The sequence below is a fragment of the Globicephala melas genome, chromosome 11 (assembly GCF_963455315.2).
Source record: "Globicephala melas chromosome 11, mGloMel1.2, whole genome shotgun sequence".
Classification (NCBI taxonomy): domain Eukaryota; kingdom Metazoa; phylum Chordata; class Mammalia; order Artiodactyla; family Delphinidae; genus Globicephala; species Globicephala melas.
The window spans coordinates 47,058,307-47,075,649 of NC_083324.2; the positions used below are offsets into that span (position 1 = coordinate 47,058,307).

At 44.6% G+C, this 17,343-nt stretch overlaps 1 protein-coding gene across 2 annotated transcripts in view; it reads left to right on the top strand.

Annotated features, from left to right (window-relative positions):
- The window catches only part of ZNF197 (zinc finger protein 197), a 76,473-nt gene extending 63,855 nt beyond the window's left edge, over nucleotides 1–12,618 (top strand). The window contains exons 1-4 of one of the 2 annotated variants that reach the window (XM_060308799.1): nucleotides 522–616; nucleotides 2,584–2,902; nucleotides 3,912–4,056; nucleotides 6,401–12,618. In XM_060308799.1, the coding sequence (XP_060164782.1) occupies nucleotides 2,711–2,902; nucleotides 3,912–4,056; nucleotides 6,401–7,653 (1,590 nt within the window). In that variant the 5' untranslated portion in view covers nucleotides 522–616; nucleotides 2,584–2,710 and the 3' untranslated portion in view covers nucleotides 7,654–12,618. Of the gene's footprint in view, nucleotides 617–2,583; nucleotides 2,903–3,911; nucleotides 4,057–6,400 lie in introns of those variants that run through there. The other variant, XM_030830207.2, reaches the window with a different exon arrangement.
- Nucleotides 12,619–17,343: the final 4,725 nt, after the last annotated feature.

Here is a 17,343-nt window from a genome sequence, read left to right on the forward strand (position 1 = left end):
TATTGTTAATTTTCCTACCTGTAATGATGGTATTGTTAGTTTGGAGATTATTCTTATTACTGAAGGATGCATATCGAAGTATTTGGAATGAAGAGTTTTGATGATTACAACTTAAAAAAATGTCTTCAGTATATAGAGAGGTAAGGCAAACATAGCAAAGTGTTAATTGTTGAGTACAGAAGGAGGATACAGGCATTCGTTGTACCATTCTCTGTACTGTTTGATATTTCCAGAACATTTAGGGCAAAATTATCAGGGTCTTCCACATATGGATGCTTTGTAGCTTCAGGCTGTCGGGTGCGCGCCTCGGTTAAGTGGCCTTACCCGACCCAGGGATGCCCCGCGCTCTGAGGCTCAGTTCCCCAATCCACCTGCACTCTTCCTCTAAGCGCTTTTGCCCCCATCACTGGTCGGTAGCGATATTGGACACCCAACGAGAAGACAGCACCTCCGAGATTCCTAGAGAGGCTGGCCTGGCGACTTGGGGAGCCGGAAGCCCATCCCCAGGCACTTCCTGTCCGGTCATTGTTCTCGCGCCGGTAGGCGCAGGGGTCGCGGCTGCTTGCCTTCTGTTCCAGAGCTCGCGAGCTCCGGCCGGGCTGCTTCTCCGCGCATGGTGAGCGGGGTTGGCGTGGCCTGGGCGCGAACGTCGGTGGTGAGGGAGGGGCCATCCCAGGGTCCGCTAGCCCCGTCCTCCCCTCGGGTATACAGCCCTGTCTGTCCGGAGGCGGCTCCGCGCCCCGCCACCTCGGAAACTCGGCTCTCGCCTACTTATGGGGGCCTAGCCCGCGGGAGGTTGGACACGGACCGCCCAAGGGGCCAGGGTCGACCCCACAACAGGGCTGCGTGGGGCCTGGAGAAGGAGGAGATGCGTTGCCACGTTTGGAACTAGGGAAAGGACATTGAAAGGAAACCCTTGTTAGGAGACTTTGCTCTCTAGGGCTGGAGGCCGATTAGAGTTTGATCAGCAGTCTGATGACAATACTCAAAGTAGGCAATCTTGCGTATAGATAGGTGAAACGAGTGTTAAGGGCCTTCCTCCCTGGTAGAATTCAGCTAGTCATGGAAAGAATAATTCTCCAGAATTAAGATGTGTTGCAGGACTGAAAATATTGCATTATTGAAGAGATGCAGTGTATACAATAAGTTGCCAGTACGTTAATGTAGGATAAAGTATGTGATCACTTCAGTAGCAGCAAAAAGGGACTTAATGAAATGTAGCACTTTTTTCCCTAATAAGACATCTAAAGGGGAATAGGAAAATTTCAGTTTCTTCATAATCAACTAAAATGGTAAGGTTATTTTACTCACAAATCAAAAAAAAATCTGTTGGCTTGGCTATGATACAGGGGTACTGTTAAGTTGGTGGTATGATTTGGTGCAGTCCTTTTAGAAAGCAATTTGGGGAACTTCCCTGGTGGTCCAGTGGTTAAAATTCCTCGCTCCCAATGCAGGGGGCCCGGGTTGATCCCTGGTCAGGGAACTAGATCCTGCATGCTGCAACTAAAAGATGTGCATGTTGCAATGAAGACCCGGCGCAGCCAAATAAATAAATATTTTAAAAAATAAAATAGAAAAAAAAAAGCAATTTGGCAATACATGTCACTCATAAAATCCTTCAATCAGTAATCCCACTATTGTAAAGGAATAACTCAGCAGCAGAAAAAAACTATTTGCATGAAAAGAATCTTAACAATTATTAAGAAAATAAACTGGAAACAAAAGTCCTTTTACTAAAGCAGTGGCTAATAAATAGGGGCTGGGGACTTCCCTGGTGGCACAGTGGTTAGGGGGCCCGGGTTTGATCCCTGGTCAGGGAATTAGATTCCACCTGCATGCCGCAACTAAGAGTTTTCATGACACAACTAAGGAATCAGCGAGCCACAACTAAGACCTGGCACAACCAAATAAATAAATACTTTAAAATAAATAAATAGGGGCTGGTTAAGTAAATTATAATGTAGTTGTAACTTAGAGTACCATGGTAGAAGGAGGTGGTGCTGTATGTACTTATATTGAAACATCTACCTAAGACTATTGTGAAACATAGAAATTGAGTTCAAAAAGCAAACAGTTCAGGTTGTAGTCTTTTGTTCATGCTATTGTCCTTGGTGATTAAAAAAAAACAACCAAGCAAACGAAAAACTTTGCATTGTAATGTCCTTCCTTAAAAAGAAACCATAGTTAAGAACTTTAAGTCATAATTGTCAGTATGGTTGGAGGTTTTTTCCTTAAAAGAAATATCTTAAATTCTTTAATAAACAGCGATTATCTCTTTGGAGATGAACCAGGGGTAATTTTTCTTAATCATTTTCTGTATTTTTTAAGTTTTTATAATTAAAATATATTAACTTTATAATCAGAGGGAAAATCAATAAATATTATATAAAGGTGTTTGTAATGTGATTATTATGGGGATAAATTGCTTGTACACATTACAACTCCTTCCATCCTCTTGAGGAGTAGAGCAGACCCTGTAGCGGTAGTGGCTGCTGCCTAGACACTGGTGAAATTGGCTTGTGGGCTTGGTGGCATCCAGGCAAACCTCTGCTCTACTGCTAACAGTGTTTTCTGATTTCTCAGTAGACATTACTCATCCTGGCCCCGGGAAGAAACTCAAGAAGAAGCTTTTGAGACTTAAAGATTAGATGGGGCTTGACTTCTGCTGGGCAGCCCCCAGCTATAGGAGTTCCCCTCCTGAGCAGAGAGGATGACTACAGAATTGAGAGAGGCCATGACCCTGGCCCCTTGGGGCCCAGTGACAGTGAAAAAGGAAGAGGAAGAGGAGGAAACCTTCGTGGGTCAGGCATCCAGCCAACAAGTGCATTCTGAAAACATCAAAGTCTGGGCTCCTGGGGAGTGTCCTCAGACAGGCCTCGATGTATCAGAACAGGAGGAAAAGGTAAACAATGGTCTGGGAGGAGGGAGGAAGGAGACAGCTAAAGATCTCAAGTGATTTCAGAGGGGACCCTATCCCTCTGCTCCCACATCTGTAGTCTTGTTGTCTGGTGAGGGCTCTGGCCTCTAGTCTTTTGCAGTATAATTGAAACATTATATTATTCTATTGATGTGACACTTGGTACTTTCTATAAACCAGTGCTTCTCAAACTGTGCTACAGTTTGCAATTACCTGGGGAGCTTCTTATCAAATCATGATACCCATGCCATACCTTATGTCAGTTAAACCAGTATCTCTGGGGGATGGGACCCAGACCTCTGTATTTAAAAAAAAAACTCCTCAGGTGATTCCAGGCAGGATTTGATAACTCTAACCTGTACTTCTCAAACTTTAATATGCATAGGAATCACCAGGATGTGGGGGAGGGGATCTTGTTAAAATGCAGATTCTGATTCAGGAGGTCTGGGGTGTGGTCTGAGATTCTGCAGGTCTCACAAGCTCCCAGGTGATGGTGATTCTGCTGATCTGCAGACCACGATTTGAGTTTGTGAGGCTGTATGTTTTCAAACACACACCTTTCCGTCACTAGCCAAATGAGGCCTGAGGTTCCCCAAAGCCTCTCTGTAATAATATGATTAGAACCTTGCTTCTTTGATCTTTAGACCTTGGGAAAGTGTACTCTGGAGAATCTCCCCATATGCTCTCTTGTCTTGTGCTCTCACTGGCAAGTTAGGTTTGGGTGCTGAAGTGGACAATGAGATGAAATCAAAATGATCAGGAGGAAGGTAACAGGCTTGCTTCTCTGCCCACCCCACCTTGGGAATTAGGGAAGACTCTGGCTTCCTTTTCCTTTCTTTATCTTTAAATGTTTGGTATTTTTCTTTCTTTTTTAAAATTTTTTATTTTACGGTCTCCAAGAACGGGTGCTTATGTTCTCAATCTCAAAGCTATAATTGTACCATCTCCCAGTGACAGTCTCCTCATAAACCCACCTGTGCCTGCTTGTTTCTAGGGTCAGAACTTGTTCTGGGACATGGCTGTCATCCTGAAACCAACACAGGAGGCGTCTGCTGCATCAACCCCCGGCAGTTCCTCATTACCAGAGACTCTGGCCAAGAGGGAGCTACTGGAGACTCATGGGAGCATGACCTGTCTAGGTGAGGTTCAACCTCAATTCAGAATCTGACCATTGAGGTTTCTCAAAATCTTTTCAGAGACTGGTGGTCTCGTCTCCTAACCTCAGCAACAGAGAGTATTGAGGTGTTGGAAGTGTCAGGGAGAGCTGGACAGAGGAATACTGAAAGATGCCTATGCATTTGTCACAGGAAATGGCTTATTTTGCACACAGTCTCAAGACACCAGACAAACACAGGTGAACTCCAAATTTACCTTTTAATCACATTTATTGTTCAGCAAGTTTCATATTTATTCACCCGTGTAGACACGTGTCCTCTTCAGTATGCTTCGTGTTTATTGTAGCTTGGTGAGCCTGCAAGAGAAGCTGGCTAAGGTAGGAAGGGTCACCTTTTGTGGTGATATTTTGAGGAAATGCCCTGGAGGTGTTCTGTTTTCATAGATCTTTGTGCAGATTCTAGAGGATTTTGAGCACTTGCGTCAGCCATGATGAGGTTTAAAGCTAGGTCTTTATGGAGGCTACTGATGGCTGGCTTATCACCTGGTTCTCTAAGCTGGGACTCAGGATGTGTCTGGCTAGCAGTGGCAGAAGCTTGCCTGTGAAGGAGTGACATGTAACTGTGGGTCAACAGTGTGGTAGCCATGAGTCCTGTGCTGTGGAAGCAATCCCTGGATGACTGCCAAGGCCCCTCTGGTACTCATATGCTATGAGTATAGGCCTGTGCCTGAATATCCTGAGCCTATTCTCCTCCCTAGCCAATTACTCAGGCATTTGCAAACCAAGTCAGTTTCTTAAACCAGTGTTGTAGGGAAGGCTAGGATTGCCACCTTTCATTTTCTTGTCTCTTCTTTAATTCCCCAAACTCTCAGCAGCTTCTGTTTCCCGCTTTCTGCTTTGTGCTCCATTGTCTCTGGAGCGTTCCCCTCTGTATCACTTCTTTTCTGTTTCCTTGCTTTATCAGTCAGTCATTTATAGTCTTAATTCCAGCAGCTGCCCCCATCCACCAGGAATGACCACTGTTTTCTTTCTCTGCTCTTCCTAGCCAGGACTCATCTTTCTGCCAGCCATTTCTGTTGTAATAGGTAATGGCGAAGGACTTCCCTGGTGGTCCAGCAGTTAAGACTCTGAGCTCCCAATGCAGGGGGCCCGGGTTCAAACCCTGGTCAGGGAACTAGATCCCACAGGCCACAACTAAGCACCTGCATACCGCAACTAAAGACCCTGCACGCTGCAACGAAGATCCCATATGCCACAACGAAGACCCAGTGCAGCCAAATGAATAAATATTAAAAACATATATATATATATAGGTAATAGCGAGCTCACTGAGCTCTAGGAATTGAGAGGGAGTCACGAGTGTAGTTGCTGCCCTACCTCTGATAACTCTTTGACCTTGAGCAAATCCTTTCTCTTCTGGACGTCCATTTCCTATTCTATAAAGTGGGGTGCATTGATTCAGTAAATACAGGATTCGTTGGGGGCCTGCTTCCTGGGTGCCGGCAGTGTGACAGGTGCTAGGGATATAGCAGTGAGTAAGAACAGCCTTGCCCTTTTTTAGCTTCCATACAAGTGAAGGAGAACAGTTTCATCTTGATGATAAAATTGTATAATATACATGAAAGTACTTTGGAAATTTTGATGTTAATGTTTGTGAGTTTTATCTACAGTTTGGTATGTATTGATTAATATTGAATTTATTAAAGTTTATACATTTAAAGCCAAGTTTTTAAGCTTTTAAGCATAACTTATTTTTATGTCCTTTATACATCTAGAAAAATTCAGAATATTTCACAAACAAAAAATGTTTTTACATAAAAACCAGGAAAGGAAGGGTGGAGAGGCAGTAGGGGAAAGAGGTAACAGGGAGAAAGTAAGATAAGAAGGAAGAAAAGAAGATGTAATAGCAGTTTTAAACTGCAGGGAGAAAAGTGGAGTAGATTGAGAAATCAGAGCAGTAGTAATAGAAATAACCAGAAAAAGATTAGCCTTTCAGGGTTTTTTGTTGTTGTCGCATTCGGGGCTTTGCTGTATCCAGCGCTCAGGCATTCCCTTTCTCTGACATTGCCCTTCTTTCTGAATGACTGTGATGGCCTTAGCCTGGCAACCAAACTGGGCTGTCCTCCTTGCCCAGTATTGGTTTGTGCCTCACAACATCCCTGTCCCACCCACTCATCTTACTGGCTGGAGAGTTGCCCTGGCCTGTGCCAGTAGGATGTCTTTGGATATTAGATTCCCCTGTGCAGTTGCTGCATGACCTGCAGCTCACAGCTGAAGTCACACGCTTCCTGACCGTTATGACTTTACTATCCTATTCTTTTTCTAGGCCAAAAAAATATGACATTTATTTTTTCTGTCTGCTGTTTCAGGTGCTGAAACCAAGAACCCACAGTTACTCGTTCCAAAAACTGAGATATGTGATGAAGCAGAAAAACCTTTCATAATATCAGGAAGAATCCAGAAAGTTGACCCTCCAGGACCTGAATTAGGAGAAGGCTGTGAAAAAGGGAACATGTTAAAAAGGCAGAGAATAAAGACGGAAAAGAAAGATTTCAGACAAGTGACAGTGAAGGACTGTCACATACCTGAAAACTTCAAAGAAGAGGAAGACCAGAAGTGTCACAAATCTGAGGAGAGATATAGCCTTGGTTCTGGCTCTGTTAAAAATCAGAAAAGCCAGGCTGGGCAGAAACCTTTTACATGTAGCGTGTGTGGGAAAGGTTTTAGTCAGAGCGCAAACCTTGTAGTGCATCAGCGAATCCACACTGGAGAGAAACCCTTCGAATGTCATGAGTGTGGGAAGGCCTTCATTCAGAGCGCAAACCTTGTTGTGCATCAGCGAATCCACACTGGACAGAAACCGTATGTTTGTTCAAAGTGTGGGAAAGCCTTCACTCAGAGTTCAAATCTGACTGTACATCAAAAAATCCACTCCTTAGAGAAAACCTTTAAGTGCAGTGAATGCGAGAAAGCCTTCAGTTACAGCTCACAACTTGCCCGGCACCAGAAAGTCCACATTACAGAAAAATGCTATGAATGTAACGAGTGTGGGAAAACATTTACTCGAAGCTCAAACCTCATTGTCCACCAGAGGATCCACACCGGGGAGAAGCCCTTTGCCTGTAATGACTGCGGCAAAGCCTTCACACAGAGCGCAAATCTTATCGTGCATCAGCGAAGCCATACTGGTGAGAAGCCATACGAGTGCAAAGAGTGTGGAAAAGCCTTTAGTTGTTTTTCACACCTTATCGTGCACCAGCGAATCCACACCGCGGAGAAACCTTACGACTGCAGCGAGTGCGGGAAGGCCTTCAGTCAGCTCTCTTGCCTTATCGTGCACCAGAGGATTCACAGCGGGGACCTTCCGTATGTGTGTAATGAGTGCGGGAAGGCCTTCACCTGCAGCTCGTACCTGCTGATTCATCAGAGGATCCATAATGGGGAGAAGCCGTACACATGCAGCGAGTGTGGCAAGGCCTTCCGGCAGAGGTCGAGCCTCACCGTGCACCAGAGAACCCACACCGGGGAGAAGCCCTACGAGTGTGCCAAGTGCGGTGCGGCTTTCATCTCCAACTCACACCTCATGCGCCACCACAGAACCCATCTCGTTGAGAGCACATAGAGGGACGAGGGAGACCTCCAGGCGCCAGTCAGAACCTCCCGCCCCCGCCCCCCCCAAGTCAGACACCTCTTGGCTGTTTTCTCCTCCTTGGTGAAAACGAGGCCTGCTCTGTCCTTAAAAGTAATAGTTTTCAGGAGTGCAGCGCAAAACACAAGAGAGGCATTTCAGAGGCTAATTTAAAGAAAATGAAAACGAAGGCCTCAAGGCAAGGATTTTGTTTTTCACTTGGTGCCCCAAGTGTCATGGTGTCTGAAGTGGAATGTGGCTTTCTTAGAAATGGATCATACAGAGCTCAGTGATAAAGATCCCTTTGGGGGAAAGGCATTTTTCACTTAACTTTGTTTTTGAAAACTCTGGTAATTTCTTGGGCAACGGGCAGGTTACTGGTGGAGGTCTGCCTGATGGAATTCCGGAGCTTTGAACCTTGTATTCTAATATTTTGGGTTAAGCAGCGACTCATTAAGGAAACCACTTGGGGTAGCAGTTCACCAACAACTCACCTATGAACATTTATAGGTTTTCCATTCCCTAGGTAATTAAAAAAAACAAAAACACCCTACTAACCATCTATTGCTCCTAACATGGATGGAAGTAGGAAACATTCGTTTCCCTCATCATCTGTACCTCATGAACGTTGGTGTGGTAAAGCTCTGGGGACCTCTGACGAGAGTCTCTTCTGACCGTTTCCCAGCCTGCATGGCCAAGCAATTGAGGACTGATGGAGACAGCCACAGACGCTGCTGGGTTGTGTCCCTTTGCTAAGGTCAACAGCTCTTCCCATAACTTAACCCCAGTTGCCATTGCATTCCGTTTGAGTGAGACGCTGCTAGCAGCCCCCTTCCCAGATAGAGGCATCAGAGAATAAAGCTTCCCTGGAGGTATGCCCGCTTTGTCTCTGCTCTCATTCTGCTCAGGCCCAAGCAGGGGGCTCAGTTGGGTGTCATTGTCACTTTCTGGATGGTCTTTAGAAGAAATAATGGAGCCCTTCTAATTCTGAGAGGAGCCAAGAGGGAAATGAAAAGAGAGGGAGGAAGCAGAGTGGGATTCCTAAGGTCTTCATTTGTTTTTTTTAGAAGTTCAAAGGTATTGGAATATGCAAACTTTTAGAAGGATGAAGAAACTGGCTAAGGTAAGATACCTTTGTTACCATTGAGCCTTTACTCCCGAAAAACAATTTCTACAACTATGCAATAGGTAGAGTTATGTAATAATATTGCCTTGTATTTATATAGAACTTGATTCTTTGTCTGTGTACCTTCATGTGTAGAGTCATGATACCCGGCACTTACCTCATACTTTCAGATAGATCATTACCTTAATCCTTGTAACACTGAAAGAGGTGTTTGCCCCCTTTACCTGAGAGAGGTCATTTAACACAAGACCAAGTAACAAGTGACAGCCTGTATTCAGGCCCAGGTCCTAAATCCAGGTTCCCTCTGTTCTTCTATGTTTATCCCATGTCTCACCACCTGTAACCCCACCCAGATCTGTGGGAAAGCCTGAGAAAAGGGTATATAGAAAAGGTATATATATATATATATATATATAGGTGAGGAAGCTGAGGTGACAGATTTGGGGATTTGCCTTAGGCAGTGTGCCCAGCAAGCAGCAAATCTAAGGCTGGAGTTTGAGTCTCCTAATTTCTGGGTCTGTCTCCACTCCCGCTCTCAGCAAGCAAGAGTGTTTATCATAAATGCTATACCTGGTGAAAGCAATTGGGGGCACCTCTCGTGCATAAGTCCACGCATTTATTGTGTCATTTCTACAAGACTAAATATTAGTTAGCATAGCGTTTTGTAGTTTACAGAGCACTTTCACATACAGAAGGCATACACAAGAAAGCTTATTAACTTTTTTCCCCCCTTTAACCACAGTCTTTCATCAAAGCATGTGTGACAACTTCTCCCAGTTTCATTCTAAATCATATAGACACAAATACAAAAACATCAATACAGTTCAAAAGTAAGAATCAAAAATGCTCATGCGGGGCTTCCCTGGTGGTGCAGTGGTTGAGAGTCCGCCTGCTGATGCAGGGGACACGGGTTCGTGCCCTGGTCCAGGAAGATCCCACATGCCGCGGAGCAGCTGGGCCCGTGAGCCATGGCCGCTGAGCCTGCGCGTCCGGAGCCTGTGCTCCGCAACGGGAGAGGCCGCAACAGTGAGAGGCCCATGTACCGCCAAAAAAAAAAAAAAAATGCTCATGCCCTCACAGACCCTGGTAGTGACTCTTTCTGTCCCCTCTCTGGGAGTGGAAAGACCCAAAGATAACACCACATGTCTCCACTGAGATTAGGAACAAGTTAGGTTTTTCCCCCTGCATGATCAGGAGGCTTAGAGAGGGTGAGCAGGTCTGAAGATTTGAGGTAGATCCGTGACCCTGACCCACCAAGAGGCCAAAAGTGTGCTTTCCTGAAAGGTATCAGCTGGGATTTGTGACCATTAAGATGGTTAAACTGTTTGAGCCACATGCTGTATATTTATTCTTGTAAATGAATACTCAGTCATGACTGATTGTGATCTCCTGGCTAGAGATTTCTATTCATAGGGAGCTCAGAAGAGCTGTCCAGGTGATTGTGATATAAAGCCAGGTTTGGGAATCACTGACCCACCGTTTTACAGCAGTGGTTTTTAACCTTGGCTGCATGTTAGAATCATCTAGGACACGTGAAATTTTTTCCATTTTAGGCCTCAGTACTTTTTAAAACTTAGAAGGGGAATGAGCCACTACAGACAAGTAAAACCTGCAGGTCACAAATGTGTGTGATCAAAGGTGGAAGGGAACTCCAATATAAGGATCTGGATGCGCATTGTTCTGTTTCAGCAAAACAGGACAGTAACTACATTGCCTTCCGTGCCTCTGACAACCCTTGGCTGCTGGGACTCTGTGACCTAACTTCCTGTATTTGTATTTTAAGTGCATATACCAAACATTTTATTTATATGAGCAAACCAAGTTCTACCTAACATGCTTTTCTGTTCCTCATTCAACAAAATGACTTTTTACATTTTTGCTTATATTTCATCTCCAGGTCTGGGTTTCCACCAATCTGCACCCAGGTTCAGGACCCCCGATCCTACACAAATCCTGTGAGCCTAGTAGGTTACTAGACAGATCAGTTCCTTCCCCAACTCATAAAAACTTTCCCTCCCAATTAAATTCCAGCCCTCAAAATAAATTACCTCCCACTTTTTTCTACAGGGTTTCTGATAGGAGAGGAGTGACTACCCTTTGTTGTCAGACTTGGCTTAGGTTTTCCTTTTCCTTGGGGTCATCTCCCTTCTTTCTGGGCTGGTCTTGCCAGAAGTAGATGGGAACTCTGAAGCCCCATTTTCTTAAGTTGCCAAGAGCTATCAGTCTTATAGATCTCAGAGTCAGACCTAGTGATGAGCATTAAGGGTAGAGCCAAGAAGTCTGTTTTTACCCTCAAATGAGACCAACAGATGTATGTTACGTGGAGCACAGGGATGAGAAAGTGAAATCACGTATAGGTGCTTTGGAGGCTCGGTGGGGAGAGATTCTTCATCAGCATGCGTACACACACACCCCTCTCAAACATAATTGGCTGTGAATTCCTCCAGGCTCAGGAAGCTAGTCCTTTTTCTATGCTCTGGATCCCCTCCCTCCCCTAGGTGGTCATCCCTCTCCCACTTCTGTCACTTCTCCCATTGTGTGCCTAACTTTTCTGGGGTCACAGCCCCTTTGAGAATCTGATGGAGGTTGTGGACCCTCTTCAGGAGAAACTCGGATTGCACTCTCAGTTCTGTGCTTATTTGTGGAGGCATATAAATTCCCTGAGGCCAATCCGTGGAGCCTCCAGGGCCTCAAGTCACACCTGGGGATGCACTACATAATTGCCCTCACATGCTACAAAGTGGTGGCTTTTTAAAAAATGAGGTCAGATTATGGAATCTCTGAGGATGTTGCCCAGATACATAACCTTTTCAGTCTTACTTCTCCTGGCTTCCCTCCCTCAGCAAATGGCATTATCCAGCACCCAGACTGGAAACCCAGGAGGCATTTCTGGCTTCCGATGTATCATGTGTTGATTACAAAAATATTTATTATGCACTCTCTTTGTGGCAAACATGGTGCTAGGTCCTGGGTTGCCAAAGCAAACAAGGCCTACCATACCCCCTTTTCATGTCTCTCATGGGAAAGATGTCTGGATCCCTCAACATGATTTACTGAGCTCTTCCCAGCCTCATCGCTTCACTTCACACGCACCTTTACTGCAGCCTGGAGGCACGTGCTTGCTCTTCTCGTGCCTTTGCTCACACTGTCCTCGGTGCCTGTGATACCTCACCACCACACCCCACAGCCCCTGTCTGCTTTGCCTAACATTTGGTTTCTTTTAAGATTTGGCTCAGGCCCATCTCTGGGAAACCTCTGACTGCCCTATGGCCAAGAAGTATATTTAGAAGTATTGAAGAGCATGATATTTGTATCCAGAGTTTTACTTTATGCTTTAAAGTGAAAAAAGTCTGGATTCGAAATTGTGTATATAGTACAGTTCTCACATAATGTTATGTACACTGTATACTATGAGAAAGTATATAGATAAACATGAAGGAAATATAAGAAAATGTTATAAATGGTTGACTTGTTCAGAGCCATACAAATGGTAAATTGCAGAGCCTGGGCTCAAACCCAGGTCCTAGGGATAATGGAATTATGGGTGATTAGAAGTTTTTTTAAAAGTAATTTCCATATTTTTTATAAGGAACAAAAATTTTATAATCAGGAAAAATAAATTATTTATTGTAACTACAAATTTAGTTTTATTGTATTAACTGTAAACAGTATCTCAATTCTCCATTTTGTAGAATGGGGGATGCACCCTGCTTCTGTCTCCTCCCCTTGTCCACCTCTCTGCCTCTGACAATGTCAAGTCTGCTAATTCTTGAATTCTGTTCTGAAACCATAGTCTTTTATGCTTTGTTTATTGATTTGTTCTGAAAATTGAAATAAACAGCATGAATGTTATTATTACTGTGTAAATGTTGTTCACTGCAGACCTAAGTAGTTTATTGTGATTATATTTCCTTTTTGGAGCAGCATTTAATTTTACCAAAGTTTCTGGTTGTCTGTCTTTTTCCCTTGTACTGGTTGCTTTTAACATATCCTCAGTTATTTTCAAATTCTCCATCCAATTAGACACTCTTCTGAGTCCCCCTTTCTCCTGTATATATCCCTTCCAGAGACCTCCAGCCTTCTGCTCTAGTCTGTCCTTGATGTTCTTTTTTTTCTTTAACCTTTTTTTTGGCCATGCCCTGCAGCATGTGGGATGTGGAATCTTAGTTCCCCAACCAGGGATCGAACCCACACCCCGTGCAGTGGAAGCACGGAGTCTTAACCACTGGACCGCCGGGAAAGTCCCTGTCCTTCATGTTCTCTCTGCCTACTGTCCAGTTGTTACACTGGGCTCCATTGCATCCTAAAATCCACATTCTTCCTTTCTTCGTTTACATACTCATTTCACTGCAGCACGTCAAGTCAGTTGCCAAGAAAGAGTATGTGGAAGGCAAAATTGTTGGGTGCTTATATATCTAAAACAACTGTCTCTGCCCTCACAGTTGATTGGTAGTTTGGCTCTGGAATTCTAGATTGAAAAATTTCCCCCAAAGTTTGTAGGCATTGCTTCCCTGACTTATAACATCCAATGTTGCTAATGAGATGCCTGATTCCAGTCTGATTCTTATTTCTTTGACAATAAATAGAATTTACATTTTTGTGATCTGTTTCCCCACTCCTTTCAAGCTTTTAAAGTCTCCTGTTTATCCTTGATGTACTCAATTCCCTAACGTACTCTGAGATTTTTCAATCCAGCGACTCAGGTACTTCTACTCTTGGAAATTTTCTCATGTTATTTATGTGACAGTTCTCCGTTTCCATATTTTTTTTTCTATTTTCACTCTTTCTGGAATTCCTGTCAGTCAAATGTTGGACCTTCTGGATTGATCGTCAACTACTTTCTCTAGTATTTCCATTTCCTTGTGCCATTTTCTGGGAGAGTACCTTGATTATTTTTCAACCTTTCTAGTGAATTTTTTTATTTTTGGCAGTAGTTAATTTCTAAGAGTCTTGTTTTCAGTTTGTTCCTTTTTTGTAGCGTACTTTTCTCATTTTAGAGATACCTCTCAAATCTGAGTATTGTAATTAGAAGGATTTTCCGAAAAGTCTCTTCTGTCACACGAATTGTCTCACCATCTTCGTTCGCCTGCTCTGGGTCCTTTTTTCTCTTTATTTTGTTGACTGTCTTTGGAGACTTTCCTCAGATATGTTGTGATTCTTAGTGATACACACACACACAAATATGTGGATGTATCTGTGTGGTGGGAAGGTGGGTAGTGGGATTGGCTCAGTAAAAGGCTTCCCTCTAGAGTGGTTGGTAATGAGCAAGCTGTTTCCCTGGTGACCTCTAAATGCCAGAATGCAGAGATCTTTTGGCTGGGGTGCTTACATTTTCTTAGCAAAAAATCCTCTGATGTTTTTGTCTGGGGTTTGGATGATGTAAGTGCTTCTCTAGAGTGGGAGAGAAGGGGATCAAATGTTATTACATACCTTCAGTTAATGCCTTATTTTTAGCCCCACTTCTCCCTCTCACCCTTCGTTGCACCTGGGGTTTCCAAGTCCCAAGTCACCTGGGGTTTGGCAGGTACTTCAGCTGCATCCTTCCACTATATTGCTCTCAACAAGTGTTTCAAGCCATCACTCACTCCACCCAACTTTCTCAGTTACCATTTCATCCATTTTCCATTTTCTAGAAATTTGTTCCCCTTGTCCCATCATTGTTATTTATATATTTTAAACAATTTTAATACATTATTGTTTTAGGGGAAGCTGAACGATTTAAAAAAGAATGTTGATATCCTTTGATACAGTAGTACCACTTTTAGAAAGCTACCCTAACAATGAATATTTTGACAATGGTATATATACTTATCAATGTCCATATTTTACAAAAATGGAAACAACCCAAGTGACTAATAACAGTGGAATGATTAAATTACAATGTGATGGAATATTATGCAACCACTAAAAATCATAATTTAAAGAGTATTTAGTGATAAAACGTTCACAATAATATTAAATAAAAAAAGCAAAGTATAAAATTCAGTGGTGTGTACAGACAGCCCAGTTTCCTTAAATGTACATGTATAGAAAAGATTGGAAGGAAATAAGTGCATCAGGTATTAACAGCAGTTGAATTTTCCTGCATTGTCCACATTTTCTACAATGAACCTGAATTACTTTTATGATCAGAAGGGAAAAATTAATTAAAAGATCATGGCTTGTTTGGAGTGGTAAGGCATCCTTTTGGGGTATGGAATGGGTCGTGGGGAACAGCAGAATAAGGGTCTGGGGAAATAAGGTGGCCAGTTACCAAGGACCTAATGCCAGGCGAAGGGATTCAGCTGGGGCATATATGTAACCCCAATGATTGTGACATGCAGTTGTGGCTGGAGTGTGGAGCCTGGGCTGGTGAGGGGAGAAAGGATCCGGGAGACCATATAGACAGCTTTTGTCAGAGTCCGAGAGAGACCCTGGGATTCTGACCCAAGCAGCACCAGGGGCCAGAGGAGAAGGGACATAGGGGATGAGCAGGCTGCCTTTGGGGCATGGAAGATCAAGCAGCAAATTCCCAAGCCAGAAATCCAGCCCTCCACACCCTCTACGACATGACCTGTGACAGATGGGGCCTGACCCAGGCCCGAGAGGTCCTGGTTTCTTTGTGGGGCTGCCCTGTGTCGCCATGGGTAGAAGGAGGAAACCCAAGTCCTAGCAGGCTACTTGGCTACCCAGGTCCCCCTGCTGGGCCAATAGCAAGGTTGTAACTGCTCTGTTAGTTGAGGGGTTCCTGTGTGCTAGGCACTGTGCTAAATGGCAAATGTTCCTTATCTCATTCTGACCTCACCTGAGGAGGGAAGTTCTCTCACCTCCATTTTCAAAGTCAGTAGTCAGAGGATTAGAATAACTGAGGCCAAAGCCTGTTCTCCCATTTCCGAAGCTACTTTCTCAGTGCGCCTCCATGAACCCCTCTCCTCATCTAAAAGTGCTTTGTTTAATTGGAAGAACAGGGCTTGCCTGGGGTGAAAAGTTCAGTGGTACAAGAGCAGACAATGAAAAAGTCATCTCCCTCCCAGTCCAGAGTACCCTAGGTAGGAGCACCCCAGAGATAACTGTTGTCAATTTCTTGGGGATCCTTCCAGACATGCATTTAGAGTCTTTTGTATTCTCCCTTAAACACGCACACACACACACACACACACACACACACACACAAGCTTAGGATTCACTAAGCTTAGTGTGTCTTGGAGACGGTTCAGTGTTACCCCGTAAGATCTACCTCATTCTTTTTTTCACTGCCGTGTGATAGTCTGTTGTATGGATGTACCATGATTCATGAGCAAGGGTCCTATTGGTGGCCATGTAGGTTCTTTTCTATGTTTTGCTTTTGCAAACAATGCCATGCTGAATATTCCGGCACACTGTCCTTGGTATGTGCACGACTTTGTCTGCAGGATATATTGATAAAGGGTAGGTACTTTTGACATTTTGATAGAAATTGCAAATGCAGTTCCCAGTACAGTATGTGTAGGAAAATGCTCATTTCCCTGACTCCTCTATAGAACTATTGTTTGTCTTTTCTGATCTGATAAATGAAAAATGCTCTCAGGTTTTCATTTGCATTCAATTATGAGTGAAACTGAATATCATGTCTTGTGTTTAAAAGCCAGGTGTATTTCTTTTTTGTGTGAATTGCTTGTTCATGTTCTTAACAAGTTTTTCTGTTGGTTGTTGATCCTCTTAGGAATTTATTTCTACCAATTCTGTAGTAAAGAAGTTACTCTTTTCATCTGCCAGATGTGTTGCAAACATTTTCCCCAGTTTACAGTTAGTCCTTTTACTTTAGTTTTTGCTGTTCGGATATTTAGGATTTAATGTCAAATCAAAGACTTGCCCTCTTCAAGATTATACATTCTCCCGTGATGTCGCCTAGTCTTTGAGATAGGTCCGTTTGAAATCCATTTTGTAGTAAGGGCCGAGTTGGGTCCTGGCCCCGCAGCCCTCCCCTTTTCCTCGGAGTCCAGCAGGGGGAACTGAGCGGAAGCACCACGAAGAGGGAGGCACCTCCCTGCTTCCTGAAGCTGCGGTGCAGCAGCCGGCAGCCGAGTGCTCCCACCCCGGCCGTTTCCCTGGGCCGTTCTCAGGTCGCCGACGATCTGCGGGCTGGGAGAGACAGGCTCGAGCCCGGATGAGTCGGGATTGGAGGCCCAGGGGAGGGGCAGCTGCCGGAGAAAGAAGGGATAGCCGGAAGCGGCGGGGTGGGCCAGGCTTGCTGGGGATGGAGGAGAGGGCGGGTTCCGCAGTCCTGGGCGAGGGAGAGAGAGGACGCGGTTGCAGTCCGGCGCTGGGGGGTGGGGCGGGGGGTGTATTGTGAAAGCGGAGGAGGGGCTGCAGCCTGAGGTCAGCTTAAGGGGAGGAGGAAGGCTGCCACGGGGGTGGGGAGTGGGGGCAGTGGGCGTGGGGCCGGGGCCCGCACGGGGAGAATATGCGGTGGGGATGGGCAAGAGCAGAGACGTGGAGGAGAGAGTGCCGGGGCGGGGAAAGGGGTCGGACAGGGTGGGAGGGCGAGGGGCAGGGCGTTGGAAGAGGAGGGGCTCATACCAGCTCAAGGGCGGGTTCCT